The sequence below is a fragment of the Ranitomeya imitator genome, chromosome 10 (assembly GCF_032444005.1).
Source record: "Ranitomeya imitator isolate aRanImi1 chromosome 10, aRanImi1.pri, whole genome shotgun sequence".
In the NCBI taxonomy this organism is placed as follows: domain Eukaryota; kingdom Metazoa; phylum Chordata; class Amphibia; order Anura; family Dendrobatidae; genus Ranitomeya; species Ranitomeya imitator.
Genome location: NC_091291.1, coordinates 101,086,685 through 101,103,962, shown reverse-complemented (window position 1 = coordinate 101,103,962; position 17,278 = coordinate 101,086,685). Strand labels below are relative to the sequence as shown.

General features: G+C 43.8%; 1 protein-coding gene across 1 annotated transcript; it reads right to left on the bottom strand.

Moving 5' to 3' along the window:
• Window positions 1-7,014: 7,014 nt before the first annotated feature.
• LOC138651325 (transcription factor HES-5-like) lies at window positions 7,015-13,461 on the bottom strand. Its single transcript, XM_069741426.1, has 3 exons — window positions 13,364-13,461; window positions 13,044-13,224; window positions 7,015-7,528 (listed from the first exon to the last, which is right to left on the bottom strand). Exons 1-3 carry the CDS (start codon window positions 13,427-13,429, stop codon window positions 7,314-7,316), a joined length of 462 nt encoding a protein of 153 aa, XP_069597527.1. The 5' UTR covers window positions 13,430-13,461; the 3' UTR covers window positions 7,015-7,313.
• Between the last annotated feature and the right edge of the window lie 3,817 nt (window positions 13,462-17,278).

Sequence of the window (17,278 nt, the reverse complement as noted above, 5' to 3'; positions counted from 1 at the left end):
AATAGTGTAGTGATCGGAAAATGACAGATGTGAGGTCGAACTGACAAGTGTTAGGCGGGAATGAGAGGAGTGAGGGAGAAAATGAGAGGTGTGAGGGAGAAAATGAGAGATGTGAGGGGGAAAATTAAAGATGTGATTGGGAAAATGAGAGGCGTGATGGGAAAATAAGAGAAGTGACGTGCTATAACTAACCACAGATATTTACTATGCCCAGGCAACGCCGGGCTCTTCAGCTAGTATATATATATATATATATATATATATATATATATATCCATAGAATGTAAGTCCACAAGGACAGGGTCCTCTCCTCTCTGTACCAGTCTGTCACTGTAAACCTGTAAGTCTGTGTGCTGTAGACCAGAGGTCCCCAACTCCAGTCCTCAAGGCCCACCAACAGGTCATGTTTTCAGGATTTCCTTTGCATTGCACAGGTGATGCAATTATTACCTGGGCAAGACTAAGGAAATCCTGAAACCATGACCTGTTGGTGGGCCTTGAGGACTGGAGTTGGGGACCTCTGCTGTAGACGATATGTATAACTCTGTATGTAACCCCTTTCTCATGTACAGCACCATGGTGATGCTATATAAATAAATAATAATAATTAATATATATATATATATATATATATATATATATATATATATATATATAGTTCAAATTTATGAGTATTATATTGCAGTGTTATTTTAAAAAAATGAAATCTTTTCTTATAGCTAGATAGACATTACATTTGCATTCACACACATCTGCATAAAGATGTCGTCATAGCTATTCATCAATATCTCACCATTGAAGATTTTGCTGCCATTGGGTATTATCCTCACAGCAAAGAAAAGTATCTCCCTTGTCAATGAATTTCATTATTTCTTCCTGTGTGTCCATGACAACACCAATTAACCCCCCTTGTTTTGCCCAAACCTCACCCATCAATGTATTCAAAAGACCCAGTCGCCAGCGAGGCTTGTGCTTGTTCTAGGTCCCAGTACTGAGAAATGAAGTCAGCAAATCTCTCCAACAATGGACTGCGCACTTCTGAATGAGGCTGAGTTCACTGTCACCTCTGACGTAATTTACGCGGGATTCCGCTGTATAATGGCGTCCTTGAAGGCCACAGTTGCTGAGCCCCAACCTCTCCGCTCATTCCCACACTCGGCTACCAATTGTTAACTGGTGGCCACAATAGAAGCTTAAATTACTGCTGCGCTAAATTGACTGTGAATGACCTTGGAATAATGACAGATGAACAGGTGGAGGGTACGTGCCAAATAACAGAGGGGCAATTGAATAAGCCAGAAATGGCGAGAGTGTTAATGGCTCCAAGAGAGAAACCGACACAGCCTAATGTTTGGAATCAGAGACATTCCAATGACAACCATAAATAGGGACACACGTCAAGGCGGGAAACAAAAAGATCAAAAGACAGGATGTCTAAACCTATTCAGACACTGCCCAGTCTCTCCCACAACTTCAAGAAAAATTCACTAATTCTTTAAGCCTCTTTGTTTTTTGTTTTACTTTTTTTTTTTACCAAGTTGATATCTATTTTTTGATGAGATCATGGCAAACAGGAGGAGAATTAAAGCGAGTATCGTTCCCAAGGAAATTAGATCAGAATTTACCTTTACAAATTCATGATACAATAGATTTCTTTGGTGGGAAATTACCACATTTTTTAGCCCCCTGTATAAAAAAATGGTAAAAGTCATTCCGATTGTAGCTGCATAAAGAAATAAAAGGGAGGCGAGTTTATTTGCGTTGAATGAAAATGCTGATATAAACTCTGGATGGAATTTTTTTTTATGAATACTTCCACTGAAGCAAGAAAGTTCATAATAATAAGGATAATAATATGAAAAATTATATTTACAAAATATATCTGTAGTTTATTTTTATACAGTGTAATGTATGATAAATTCAGATTTTTATTTTTAATATTGGTTCTAAGGTTTTAATTATTTTTTTTATCGAAATATAAAAAAAAGTGACTGGTTGAAGTATAGAATATAATGGAAATATATAATATATATCTTAATATATACTTACCTTGTAATGTCTTCACATCATGTTCCGTCTAGATGTATCCGGATCCCAAAATTGCAAGCGGTGTAAGTTCACCGTCCACCATATTGGGGCACCCAAGTCATGGGTGTCTCAATATGGAAACTGCTGGTGGTACCAGCTTCTTGCGCGGTACCACCAGCGGAACACCGTCGCACCACACGCACACGCACTCTATACGCCATACGCACCACACACACACACTGTACAGTATATGCCGTATGCACCACACACACACACACACTGTATACGCCGTACGCACCACACACACACACACACTGTATATGCCGTACGCATCACACATGCACACACACACTGTATACGCCGTACGCAGCCTCTTGCGTGGTACCACCAGCGGAACACCATCGCGAACACGCCACCGCAGGGATCAGCCGAATGATTCACTGACTGCCGCCATCTTTGTACAGGAGGAGTGCATGCGCAGTTTTAATGTGACAGCCTCTATCTGTCTGCACAAAGATGGCGGCATCTGATTTACTGCGCAAATTCCGCGCAGGTGCAGTGAATAATTCATCTGATCCTGGCGGCAGATGCACGACATGTCTACAGGCAGAGGAAGCCGGTCACATTAAAGGGGTTTATCCACGAATAAAAGTTCATTTTAAAAATTGACTGTGTCTGACCGTGTACGGCGCATACCACATCTCCTGAGCAGGGGAGGAAGCAACAGACAATACTGACATTACAGCAGGAGATCACAGTGGATTCATGTTGTCGGGTAAAATATTTCGCTGACTGTTTTTAAACAATATTTTACCTCACAAAATGTATCCTCTGCGATCCCCTGCTGTAATGTCAGTATTGTCTTTTGCTTCCTCCCCTGCCCAGGAGCTGTGGTATGTTCTGTACATGGTCAGACACAGACAATTTTTAAAATGAACTTTCTTTTGTGGGAAAACCCCTTGCACAGTGGTGGAGAAAAAGAGAGCACACAAGGGGGAGGGCACATAGTGTATACAGGTCAGAGAAGAGATAACATAAGAGGAGACGACAGCAGATGGGGAGAGAGAAAGTGCACAGGGGTGAGAGAGAGCACAGGGGAGAGACAGCTCAAACGGGACAGCACATGAGGGAAGAACACAGCACAGGAAGGAGAGAGACAGCAGACAAGAGGGAAAGCACATGGGGTAGACAGGTCAAAGAAAAGAGCACAGACGCGAGAAGTCAGCACATGGGGAAAGAGAGAGTAGGTGGGTGAACACATGGGGGAGAGATGCTCAACGCTGCAAAGCCTGCTCCCATCGTGACATTACCGCCCTCCCGATGCGATAGCATCAGGCCTGCATCTAGTATAAATATAATGTTTTTATGCACTCCTTGAGAAAGGTTGAACTTGATGGACCTATGTCTTTTTTCAACCTATGTAACTATGTAACAACATTAAGAAGGTAGAACGATGAAATTATGGAAATCGCAGGACGGATAGACATAGTAATGAATTGAAAATTGTGAAAAAATGTCGAAAAAAGTTTCAAAACTTCATGATTTATTCAGTATTGTGCATGAGCGTCACCTGCAGAAATACCGATACTTACAGTCTCACTGCAATAAATTAGGTTGTCAATGATTGTAATGTACTGCAGTACTAAATGCGGATGGACAATGCATCAAGATCCGCTGCTGGCAGCTCCTGTGTGATTACCAACCAATGGCGTCCCAGATGTGCTTGATGGGAGACAAGTCTTGAGTCATGGTAGAACATTTAGACCATACAGACTGCTCACAAATGGGGTAGAGGTGGTTGGCCCAATTCAGGCTTTTGCTATGGTGCCCCTTGATTTCTATGTATGCAACTGGTGGAAAACATTTATCAAAACTTGTGCAGAAAAACAAAAAAGTGAAGCCATTGTCCTTAGCAATTAATCAGGTCTCTGCTCTTATTTTCCAGAAGGTCCTCTGGAAAATGAGAGCTAGAATCTGATTGGTTGTTATTGGCAACTACACCACTATTTGCTTTACACTACTTTTGATAAATTTCCCTCAATATCTGTAAAGTTAAATTTTTTATATATCGGCATAACGCGATGTAACGCAGTCCGTTAACACTGCCATGAACCCTGTAAGTGTGACCAACTTTTTACTATTGATGCTGCCTATGCAGCATCAGTAGTAACAACATATAATGTTAAAAATAATAATAAAAAAAAACCTATATTCTCACCTTCCGGCGTCAGCGGCAGCCTTTCCCACTCCTCGTGACACTCCAGTCCCAAGAATGCATTGCGGCAATGACCCGTGATGACATGGCAGTGTCGCTAGACCGCTACATCATCACGGGTTATTGCCGCAAGGCATTACTGGGAACGGAGCATCGCTAAACGCCTGGGCTGGATTCGGGGCCGCCTGAAGGTGAGTATATAACTATTTTTTATTTTAATTATTTTTTTAACAGGGATATGGTGCCCACATTGCTATATACTACGTGGGCTTTGTTATATACTACGTGGGCTGTGTTACATACTACGTGGGCTGTGTTACATACTGCGTGGGCTGTGTTATATACTGCGTGGGTTGTGTTATATACGTTGCTGTGCTCTACACTATGTGGGCTGTGCTATATACAAAGTGGCTGTGCAATATACTACGTGGATGTGCTATATACTACGTGGCTGTGTTAAATACTATGTGGGCTGTGTTATATACTGCGTGGGCTGTGCTATATACTACGTGGGCTGTGCTATATACTACGTGGGCTGTGCTATATACTATGTGGCTCTGCAATATACTACGCTGCTGTGCTATATACTACGTGGCTGTGTTAAATAATATGTGGCTGTGCTATATACCACGTGGCTGTGCTATATACTACGTGCCTGTGCTATATATTATGTGGCTGTGCAATATAATACGTGGCTGTGCTATATACTATGTGGCTGTGTTAAATACTGTGTGGGCTGTGGTATATACTACGTGCCTGTGCTATATACCACGTTGCTGGGCTACATACTACGTGGCTGTGCTATATACTACGTGGCTGTATTATATACTACGTAGCTGTGCTATATACTACGTGCCTGTGCTATATACTACGTGGCTGTGCTATATACTATGTGGCTGCTATATACTAGGTGGCTGTGCTATATACTACGTGGCTGTGCCATATACTACGCAGCTGTGCTATATACTATGTGGCTGTGCTATATACTATATGCTACCTGGGCTGTGAGACTCTTTCGCCCGGGGCCTTCAAAAACCTGCAGCTGGCGCTGGCTTCACTGATTGGTCGCAGCTGGCCGGCCGCGAACAATCAGCAAAAGGTGCAGTCTGGCCGCGAATTGGCGAGGGATTTGAACCACACTTCGCTAATTGGTCGCGCCCATCCGAATCCCGTGTATTCATTGCTTTATTCTTCATAAATTAACTACATACATATTCTAGAATAGCCAATGCGTTAGAATCGGGCCACCATCTAGTATGAATACAAGCAGCTCTGTATCATATATTTCTGCTTCTTTCTCCTCCTGGACTGATCATTCATTCTCAACATTCTCAATACATGGGTAAAATGTCTTCAATTAATACAGACTATTACATTACTGAGATAGGAGATGACAGTTGGTGCTGATGAAATTGTATAAAGTGTGAAGGCAGAGTGAGAGGCAGACACAGGCATTCTAGGAGGAGCTAGAGGCAGACAGACATTCTAGGGAGGAGCTAGAGGCAGGCACAGACATTCTAGGGAGGAGCTGGAGGCAAACACAGGCATTCTGGGGAGGAGCTGGAGGCAAACACAGGCATTCTGGGGAGGAGCTGGAGGCAGGCACAGACATTCTAGGGAGGAGATAGAGGCAGACAGACATTCTAGGGAGGAGCTAGAGGCAGACAGACATTCTAGGGAGGAGCTAGAGGCAGGCACAGACATTCTAGGGAGGAGCTGGAGGCAAACACAGGCATTCTGGGGAGGAGCTGCAGGCAGGCATAGACATTCTAGGGAGGAGCTAGAGGCAGACACAGACATTCTAGGGAGGAGCTGGAGGCAAACACAGGCATTCTGGGGAGGAGCTGCAGGCAGGCATAGACATTCTAGGGAGGAGCTAGAGGCAGACACAGACATTCTAGGGAGGAGCTAGAGGCAGGCACAGACATTCTAGGGAGGAGCTGGAGGCAAACACAGGCATTTTGGGGAGGAGCTAGAGGCAGACACAGACATTCTAGGGAGGAGATAGAGGCAGACAGACATTCTAGGGAGGAGCTAGAGACCGACAGACATTTTAGGGAGGAGCTAGAGGCAGACTTGGACATTCTGCTGCAAGTTCTTCTGAAACCGCAGTTACACTTTAAAATGATCTTTGCAAACACCTTTGCTCAGATGTCAGTTGCACAGATACAGTGCTGCGCAAATTAATTTAATTTAAGTAAAATTGTAAGTTGGTTACCAGTCAGTGATTCAAACCAGTTTTAATATATAATAAATAAATCTTGATCAACTAGCCAGTGGAACAAGGTAATTTTCAGAATTAGTATGTAATAGTGCATTATAACAGGGGTGTCAAACTGCATTCCTCGAGGGCTGCAAACAGGTCATGTTTTCAGGATTTCCTTGTACTGCACAGGTGATAATTTAATCACCTACACAAATAATGAGTTGGTGATTAAATTATCACCTGTGCAGTACAAGGAAATCCTGAAAACATGACCTGTTTGCAGCCCTCGAAGAATGCAGTTTGACATCCCTGCATTATAACATTTAATTTTTTTGCTTTGTCCCAATTAATTTGCACAGCACTGTAAAGCCAAACTGTGCGGTCACATGTCTGACAGCAGATTGAAGCTAAACTGTAGTCTGTTTCCAAGGGCAACCATCAGAATTGCGAACATAGTTTTACATAATTGATTTTCTTTGTTAAAATAATCAGCAAATACTGTTTTTATTAAACTTGAATTACAAGGTCAACAGATTTTGTGATGTAAAATATAATTGTTTTATTATCTTTCAAATATAATATCTACATATAGTATCCAGTTCTTTCCACATGCATTATTAGTTGTTATAAAACCTTCTTATGTACAATATAGATAGAAGGTGCTTGCTAACTTTATGGGAAATAATATTTATAACTTCAACATGAAGCAACTATTGGTTAAAAAAAAACCTTTTCTACTATGGGACACATGAGTTGAATTGGCCCCTGGTATTAGTAATGTCACCAAGTCCATAGGTGACAGAGAGTGAAAAGTAGCTGACAGAGGGTGAAATACAAGTCTGTATGACAAAGCATCACAGTCCTTTACCATGGTCTCCAGATGACATGTTTCAGGGTCCGCTCTGAGTTGGTCGGTGATGCACCAGGTGCTTCGCTGCCCATTATGTAGCTTCTGCTGAAATACTGCATGACTTTTTCATTGGCCTGGTCCATTTTCCTGGGATACGATAGATAGTGCAAAGTCTCCTGTAGACATTGGCTGTAGCCTTGGAAAGTTTTTTTTGTAGAGCTTGATGTTGCTATATAGGAAGAAAAAAAATATAAAACAAAAAAATATGTAAAAATCAACATCCTTTACATTCACATGGGCAAAGACTATACAGTACCGTAAGATAAAATAATAATTATGCACAATTTCTTAAAGGCAGTGTTCGTAGTTTCCCCAGGTGCTACCCCTATGTGGTTACAGTAGGGCAGGCCACATGACACCAATATCAGGGGTGGAAGAAGCACCAGCAGCCATACTTTTGAGCAGTGGTCCCCAACCTTTCTGACCTTGAGAGCCACATTCTAATAATAATAATAATAATTTTATTTATATAGCGCCAACATATTCCGCAGCGCTTTACAAATTATAGAGGGGACTTGTACAGACAATAGACATTACAGCATAACAGAAATACAGTTCAAAACAGATACCAGGAGGAGTGAGGGCCCTGCTCGCAAGCTTACAAACTATGGGGAAAAGGGGAGACACGAGAGGTGGATGGTAACAATTGCTTTAGTTATTCGGACCAGCTATAGTGTAAGGCTCAGGTGTTCATGTAAAGCTGCATGAACCAGTTACCTGCCTAAGTATGTAGCAGTACAGACACAGAGGGCTAATACTGCATAAAGTGTATGAGAACATGATGCGAGGAACCTTTTTTTTTTTTTTTTTATTATAAATAGGCCACACAGGGATCGTTAGGTTAATGCATTGAGGCGGTAGGCCAGTCTGAACAAATGAGTTTTTAGGGCACGCTTAAAACTGTGGGGATTGGGGATTAATCGTATTAACCTAGGTAGTGCATTCCAAAGAATCGGCGCAGCACGTGTAAAGTCTTGGAGACGGGAGTGGGAGGTTCTGATTATTGAGGATGCTAACCTGAGGTCATTAGCGGAGCGGAGGGCACGGGTAGGGTGGTAGACTGATACCAGGGAGGAGATGTAGGGTGGTGCTGAGCCATGGAGTGCTTTGTGGATGAGGGTAGTAGTTTTGTACTGGATTCTGGAGTGGATGGGTAGCCAGTGTAATGACTGGCACAGGGTAGAGGCATCGGTGTAACGGTTGGTGAGGAATATGATCCTGGCTGCAGCATTCAGGACAGATTGGAGCGGGGAGAGTTTTGCAAGAGGGAGACCGATTAGTAGAGAGTTACAATAGTCCAGACGAGAATGAATAAGTGAAACAGTCAGAGTTTTTGCAGAGTCGAAATTAAGAAAAGGGCGAATTCTAGAAATGTTTTTGAGATGCAGGTAAGAAGAGCGAGCCAGTGATCGGATGTAGGGGGTGAATGAAAGGTCAGAATCAAGGATGACCCCAAGGCAGCGGGCATGTTGCTTTGGAGTAATGGTGGAACCGCACACGGAGATGGCAATGTCAGGCAAAGGTAGGTTAGTAGAGGGAGAGAACACGAGGAGTTCAGTTTTTGACAGGTTTAGTTTCAGATAGAGGGAGGACATGATGTTAGAGACAGCGGTAAGACAATCACTGGTGTTTTCTAAAAAGGTCGGTGTGATATCGGGAGCAGAAGTGTATAATTGGGTGTCGTCAGCATAGAGATGGTACTGGAAACCAAATCTACTGATTGTTTGTCCAATAGGGGCAGTATACAACGAGAAGAGTAGGGGGCCTAGGACTGATCCTTGAGGAACCCCAACAGTAAGGGGAAGGTGAGAGGAGGAGGAACCAGCAAAACATACAGTGAAGGATCGGTCAGAGAGATAGGAGGAGAACCAGGAGAGAACGGTGTCCTTGAGGCCGATGGAGCGGAGCATAGTGAGGAGGAGCTGATGATCCACAGTGTCGAATGCTGCAGAGAGATCCAAGAGAATTAGCATGGAGTAGTGACCATTAGATTTAGCTGTTAGTAGGTCATTAGAGACTTTAATGAGGGCAGTTTCAGTAGAGTGTAAAGAGCGGAAGCCAGATTGAAGAGGGTCGAGAAGAGAGTTATCTGAGAGATAGCGGGTAAGACGGGAGTGGACCAGGCGTTCGAGGAGTTTAGAGATGAAGGGAAGATTAGAGACAGGTCTATAATTAGCGGCACAGTTTTGATCGAGGGATGGTTTTTTAAGTAATGGATGTATGATGGCATGCTTAAATGAGGAGGGAAAAATACCGGAAGTGAGGGAAAGGTTGAATATTTTTGTTAGGTGAGAGGTGATAGCCGGGGAAAGGGACTGGAGGAGATGTGACGGAATGGGGTCACTGGTGCAAGTGGTCGGGCGAGAAGATGCAAGGAGCCTGCTTACTTCTTCTTCTGTAACTGCTTCAAAGTCAGAGAGTGAACTAGATGCAGTGGGGGAGGGAGGACAGTGCATGGTATGAAGAGATTGGGAGATGATTTCCTGTCGAATGTGGTCAATTTTTTCTTTGAAGTAATTGGCCAGATCGTCAGCACGGAGATCCGTTGTTGGGGCCTGCTCTCTTGGGTTGAGTAGGGACTGGAACGTGTCAAAGAGACGTTTAGGGTTATTGGACAGGGAGGTGATGAGGGTGTTGAAATAGGTTTGTTTGGAGAGGTGAAGGGCAGAATTGTATGTCTTTAGCATGAACTTATAATGGATGAAATCTTCGGGTAGATTAGATTTTCTCCACAGACGTTCTGCGCACTTGGAGCACCGCTGCAGGAAACGTGTTTGCAGCGTGTGCCACGGTTGTTGCCGTCTGTGCCGAGTTGTTTTATGTATAGGAGGAGCAGCTTCATCCAGAGCACTTTGCAGGGTTTCATTGTAATGCTTCAATGCAGAATCAGGACATGAGATGGAGGAAATAGGGGCCAATGAGGACTGCAAGTTCATCATAAGTTTCTGGGTGTTAATGGCCTGTATGTTTCTATAGGTGTGGAAAGTGGGGGTGACCTGAGCAGAATGGCAGTTCTTGATAGAGAATGAAAGAAGGTTGTGGTCAGAGAGCGGGAGAGGGGAGTTTGTGAAGTCATCCACTGAGCAAAGTCGGGAGAAGACCAAGTCAAGGGAGTTTCCATCTTCATGTGTTGGAGAGTTAGTATGCTGCGAGAGGCCAAAAGAGGAGGATAGAGATAAAAGGTGAGAAGCAGATGGGGAGAGGGGAGAGGCAATGGGGATGTTGAAATCACCCATGATAAGGGTGGGGGTGTCACAGGAGAGAAAGTGTGGAAGCCAGGTGGCAAAGTGATCCAGGAACTGATGAGAGGGGCCGGGAGGACGATACACCACCGCCACTCGCATGGAGAAGGGGACGTAGAGTCTGACCACATGGACCTCAAAGGAAGGGAAGACAAGTGAGGGTACTTGGGGGATAACTTGGAAAGTACATTTGGGTGAAAGGAGCAGACCAACGCCTCCACCTGCTCTGTTGTCTGATCTTGGGGTATGAGAAAAGTGTAGTCCACCATATGAAAGAGCAGCAGCAGCGGTGGTGTCTGACTGCTGGATCCAGGTTTCAGTTAGAGCCAGGAGATTAAGAGAATTAGAAAGGAAGAAGTCATGAATGAAGGAGAGTTTATTACACACAGAGCGAGAATTCCAAAGGGCACAATTGAAAGAGACAGCAGGCATGCAGGGAATATTAATAAGGTTAGAGGGGTTTCTGGGTGTAGCAATTGGGAGGTTTGACTGGCTATAACATGGGGGGGCCGGGGTTTGGCGAAATGTCTCCAGCGACTAGGAGAAGGAGGATCGAAAGAGTGAGCAGATGGTTAAGTGATTTGTGAGAGCGTCTCTTGTGTTGGATGTTGGGACTGAATGGATCTGTGCTGTTAAGCAATGTGAACAGAGCATGAGTGCTATACATAGGAGAGGCAAGGACAGAGGGGCCGATATGGATGGAGTGTAGAGAGTTAATGCGAGGGCGGTGAATGTGAGTGAATGCAGCAGCCAGAATATAGATTATACAAATAAATATGGTGAGTATTTGTGCTGTTTCAAGTGAATATGGTTTAGATTTAGTTTTTCTTACCTGTCTCCTGCCCTGTCTAACTGCCATGTTATAACTGCCGAGTACTTAGAAAAAAAAGTACTTTGAATAAAAAATACACGAATAACAGTGCACGAATGCATCCCCAAGCTACATCTACATTTATAGAAGGCTAGCCCTTAGATCTCTTTTTTTTTTTTTTTTTTGTGTTAAAGCTCGTTAGCAATCAATCTAACTCAGTTGAGACATTCAGCTTAGCGAGAGGGTCGCGAGCCACATCCAGCTCCCACCCCCTTCAAAGTAGTGTCAACCAAAGCCCCCATTACAGGTATAATGATAACCAAAGCTTTTCCACAGAAATCACTCCAGAGCAGTACACTGAGATCCAGGGGTTCCCACAATATCCCCATTCAGTATTCTCCCAACACATTGTCACATCCAGCTTTGAGCACCTCTTCTAACAGGTAGTACAAACCTCCAGCGTACCATACCTAAAACATCTCTAAACCCCTAAGACCAGTAAATGTGCATCCAGATCTGATCTTCTGTGCAGGGCTACTCACAAAATTCACCCTTTTGAGATGTGCTTTTCATACCTGTTTGCTAGACTTGGACCTAATGCATCAAGCTGACAGACAGTCGCGAGCCACAATTCATGGGGCCGCGAGCCACATGTGGCTCCCGAGCTACAGGTTGGGGAGCCCTGCTTTTGAGCATTGGTCAAGGGGAGCCAAATACTTTTAGCACTATGATTACAGTGCACCATAGAAATCCATGATTCTGACATCTGATCTGAAATGTTTCATAATATGAAAGTTATCAGGTCCATCAATGGCAACTATCAGGTACATGCATACTTGGACCAATGAATAGTTTAATAAGCATGGGCTGACCTGGGCTAAAATGGCCCCTGTTCAAGTCTGTGGCCCTTTGCATTCCAAAACGCATCATCATTCACCCCTTTACGTGTCTGTGATAGAAGCTATTTGCTGGCTTGGAGGTAGAAGTGGGCCCCCTTGTGTCTTGGGCCCCTGGTGCCTGCACAGTTTGTACCAATGATATGTTTGTTCCAGATATTAAGATTGGTGATTAATTAATTCAGATAAATTTAGATAATTCCGGACGATTGTAGATAAAGCTTTTACTGTGAAATGACAAACGAAGGCTGTATCCAATGCAATGCACCTGAGAAAATCACGAACCTCCAGTCAATTAAACAAAATTCTAATAATCCAACATCTGATAATCAGGAGCATTTCGTAATCTGGCACCTATCAGATCCCACTTATATTAGGAACCTATGATCCTGATCGATAAATGGTGTCATAAAATGGGCATCCTATGCAGCTAAGGATAGCCCGGACCTCCAGATAGTGGTAGCCTGATGCAAGTGCAACCTTCATAAAACAGTCCTAGGCTTCATATCTGACAATTTGATATAACCTGAAGCAACTGAAAATCTATAATAGTGTTTTTGCCTAACATGTGCCCTCTATAATACCGGAGTCTTCTTAGCGGGAAGCCCTTGGGCCCCTTTCCGAATAATGCTCATGTCTAACTATTACTTATGCACCTCACATAGATAGGATTCCGCCAGTGGATAAATGAACACTTTACACCATTACCGTAAGAGTGCGCAGTGCAGTACTTACCATTCACCAGCATGTGGCGCTTTTTCAAATAACTGACTGTCATCTCCAGAATGTCGGCTTTCTCCAGTTTGGTGTTAGGCTCATGGCTCTGAAATTCACTCTCCAGCAGCAATCTAAGTTGTCTAATGCTGCTGTTAATTCTGTCTCGTCTCAGCTTTTCCACCTCCGGTTTTCTCAGTTGCTGTAAAAAAATAAATACATAAAATCGATTAAGCCCTGATTGACACATATATCGATTGCTAGCTCTAATGGACAGGACCATTCCATCCACAAGTTATGTTGTGAGTTTAAGATTTTTTTTTACATCACCTAATACCTACCCTGAAGGCATTTTTGCACTTTTGACCATTATTGCAAGACTCTGCAGACGTGCCGGTGGGCGCCATTTTTAATGCACTGGTCTTACAGATATATCTCTGATGACTGATAATTCTCCTTGTGGCAGATGTGAGACCATCTCCTATTTATAAGTGCATATCAGCAGCTGAATCTGTGAGTCCTGAGCTCTGTGAAGTTTCCCACAGTCGGCAGCCAATCGAGGAACCCCCCCCAAACAATACGGAGGGCTTCAATTACTAGATGCTAAATTATCTGTGGAACTGCCTCAGGATAACAACCCTCTGTTCAGCAGCAGGTGGAGGATGGAATGACAATGGGGTCGGGGCTGGTAATGATACACTAGATTCTGGGAAAGGCTCGTGTGGCCTCCAGACACGTGCTTCATCCACTGGATCAAATATCTGACATTGGAGGGAAACTCAGGAGAGGACACTGTGCCAAGACCGCCGCGTGACAGTTGTCATCATCTATTACATTGTGCCTTTGTCTTCATGGGTGAGTATACAACATATAACTGTAATTAGCAAAAATCTTACCCAGTCCAGGTTTATCCAGGCCCTTGGGGAGACACAGTCCTAGTGGGCCCCTCTTATTGCTCTTCGAGGTCCAATTTTTGGGGAGGCGACCACTTACATATTAATTTTCTCATTTTGGAGTTGAGTATTGGAAAATATATGATAATATCTTATTATTTAGGAGAGCCTTGCACTCAACGATACCATGTGTTCTTTTTTTTTTAGTTTTTTATTTATGTTTCGAGAAAAGTCAGAAGGTGATGTGAGCCTTTCTATTTTATAATTTTTTTACATTTGATACTGCCACCCCAAGGCTAGGGTCGCATGACTGTTTTTCTCTCATCCAAGAAAATCGGACCAGTTATGTTAATCACACTCTGATCAGAGTTAGATCATAGTGTGATCTGACTTTCTTGCAGGTGTAGAAAATAAAAAAAACGTTTCTGCACCTTCTTCATTCAGTCTGTCCGTGAAAATCGCAATGCACTCAGATGTCATCCGAGGGTGGTCTGATGTATTCCACTGCCCTATAGACTTGAATGGTGCAATCTGATTGTCAAATCAAGAATGCTGCGTTTTTTTTTCTCGGACCACACGGTGAGAGGAAAAAAATCAGACACGTGCACAGCCTCGTTGAATAATATGGGACGAGTGCTATCCATAAAAAAAAAAGGATACTACTAGTCAGTATATATATATATATATATATATATATATATATATATATATATACATTTGCTTTTGCTGGCTAACAGATGTACAGTAAATCATTCAGCGGCGGCGATGAAAACTAAATCTCCGAGCACTAAAAAATACTCAGAGGACCCCCGAGCATGCTCAAGAAATCTCAAGTAACGAGTATATTCGCTCATCACTAAATATAATACATCATCGCAATGTTTTTCTGAGGAACATGTGAGCCGCTTGATGATGACAGTAATAAATCGCGCACAAGAGGAAGTTGGGATCACAATTGCCTAATTGGATTATCACTGAGGGTCTCTGGCCCATGGCCCCCCATTCATGCCAGTTTTCTATCCTTGTGTTCAATCTATTACATCACTTCATTTGCATATAAATATGTGATTTCCGAGGCTTCATTTGGATAAGTGGGTATTGTATTGAGCCTGCTTTAGGGTGATTAATTGGGTTTTGGGAGGTTAATTTCATGAGAACTGTCTGAGCATTATACAAACTCACTCCACAGAAAATTAAAGGGCCACTGTCACCCCCCTGCAGCCGTTATAAATTAGAAGAGCCACCTTGTGCATCAGTAATGCTGCATTCTAACAATGTGGCTCTTTTAGTTTTGTGTTCTGGTATTACAAAAATAAAGCAGTTTGAAACTTTGCAAAAATACCTGTCTTTGTCCACGGAGGCGGGTCTGAAGCCTCCTCTGTGAAGTGCCCAACTGCCGTCACTCATCTCTTCTGGGGCGATGTTCGCCGCCCCCTCAGCGCTGTTTTCTTTTCAAATCCGGCGCCGGCGCTGTGTAAATATTTGTGGGGCAGGCGCAGTAAGCTCTGGCGGTCTGACGTCCCAGCCAGGCTTGCAGACTGCGCCTGTGCTGGCAGTGCGGCCACCCACCTCGGTAATCCCTGCCCCGCACTGTGTTATGCATTATGCACAGTGCGGGGCTGGGATTTTTGGGCATGCGCACTGCGTGTGTCAGCGGGGGGACCTGAGTGAGTGGCTGACACACGCAGTGTGCATGCCCAGGAATCCCAGCCCCGCACTGTGCATAATGCATAACACAGTGCGGGGCAGGGATTACCGAGGTGGGTGGCCGCACTGCCAGCACAGGCGCAGTCTGCAAGCCTGGCTGGGACGTCAGACCGCCAGAGCTTAGTGCGCCTGCCCCACAAATATTTACACAGCGCCAGCGCCGGATTTGAAAAGAAAACAGCGCGGAGGGGGCGGCGAACATCGCCCAGAAGAGATGAGTGACGGCAGTTGGGCGCTTCACAGAGGAGGCTTCAGACCCGCCTCCGTGGACAAAGACAGGTATTTTTGCAAAGTTTCAAACTGCTTTATTTTAGTAATACCTGAACACAAAACTAAAAGAGCCACCTTGTTAGAATGCAGCATTACTGCTGCACAAGGTGGCTCTTTTAGTTTATAACGGCTGCAGGGGGGTGACAGTGGCCCTTTAAGATCTCTAGTAGAGATGAGCGAACCTTTCAAGGTTCGTTTGGCCGAACATACAAAAAACCCCATTGAATTCAATGGGAGGCAAAACAAAGCACATAGAAAAAAAACCTTCAGGGGGAGAGGGGGGCAAAAAGCTGCCAGAACAGCTCAAATTATGGGCAGACACCAGGAAAAGTGGCATCAATTGACCCAGAGTACAAATAGTATAAATGTGCAGGATGGATGCATGGGACAGGGCCTGGGCCAGCATTTCCAGCTGAAACATTGATCAGGCCTGCAAAATTCAAGCTGCACACATGAAGGAGACCCAACTTGGAGTCCAAACATTTGCAAAAATTAGGGGCAGACATCATGAAAAGGGGCATCAATTGACCCACAGTAGAAATTTGATAACAGCACAGGAGCAGTTAGCCATAGGCCATGCATGAGATATCAGGGTCTGGGCAAGAATTTACAGCTTTGAACTTAAGTTTAAATTGAGACGAGGTGGGTGAGGGACCAGTGTAGACCGGCTGTGCTGGGAACCGTGATACCTCATGCAACAGCTCAAATTGTTCTTCTGCTCAGCCTCAGGTGGCACAATTATCAGCTTTGTAGACTACTATTGTCAGAAACCTTTATGGATAGTAGCACAGGTAATTGACTGAAAGTAAGTGCAGTCCTGCTGATCTGGGAACCCTACTGCTACAGGCAACTAAGACCCAACTTGGAGTCCAAACATTTAAAAAAATTATTGTCCCACACCACTAAAGTGGCATCAATTTCGCCAAAGTCGAAATACCTCTTCCACTACAGGTAACCCAGCAGATGGAGACCCAACTTGGATTCTCCACATTTCCAAAAATGATTGCCACACACCACTAAAGTGGCATCAATTTTCCCAGAGTAGAAATAGTATAATTGGGCTCTAAAACACCTTCTACTACAGGCAAGTCACAAGATGGAGACCCAACTTGGAATCTCCACATTTCAAAAAAATGTTTGCAGCATCAGCAGCAGTAGCAACAGCAGCCACAACAAAGGTGTCACAGACTCAATAATGCAAGATCAGTGTATCACACTAAAAACTACACCACTGCCTAGTCTGCGACTGGGGTGCAAAAGTCATTGGAGATTCATGACTTGTTTATTTTGATGAAAGTTAGGTGGTCTACACTTTCAGGGGACAGCTGGATGCATAAGGATCCAAACCCTACTGATGGCATTGATATTGAGCTCAAGATACTCCTA

Bases quoted from the DNA above. Each gene is read 5' to 3' on its own strand.
- LOC138651325 (XM_069741426.1), bottom strand. From the start codon at position 13,429: ATGGCGCCCACCGGCACGTCTGCAGAGTCTTGCAATAATGGTCAAAAG. The intron at 13,225-13,363 runs GTAGGTATTAGG...ATTTTTTTACAG, and splicing joins AGTGCAAAAATGCCTTCAGG to CAACTGAGAAAACCGGAGGT. The intron at 7,529-13,043 runs GTAAGTACTGCA...CTTCCTATATAG, and splicing joins GCGCCACATGCTGGTGAATG to CAACATCAAGCTCTACAAAA.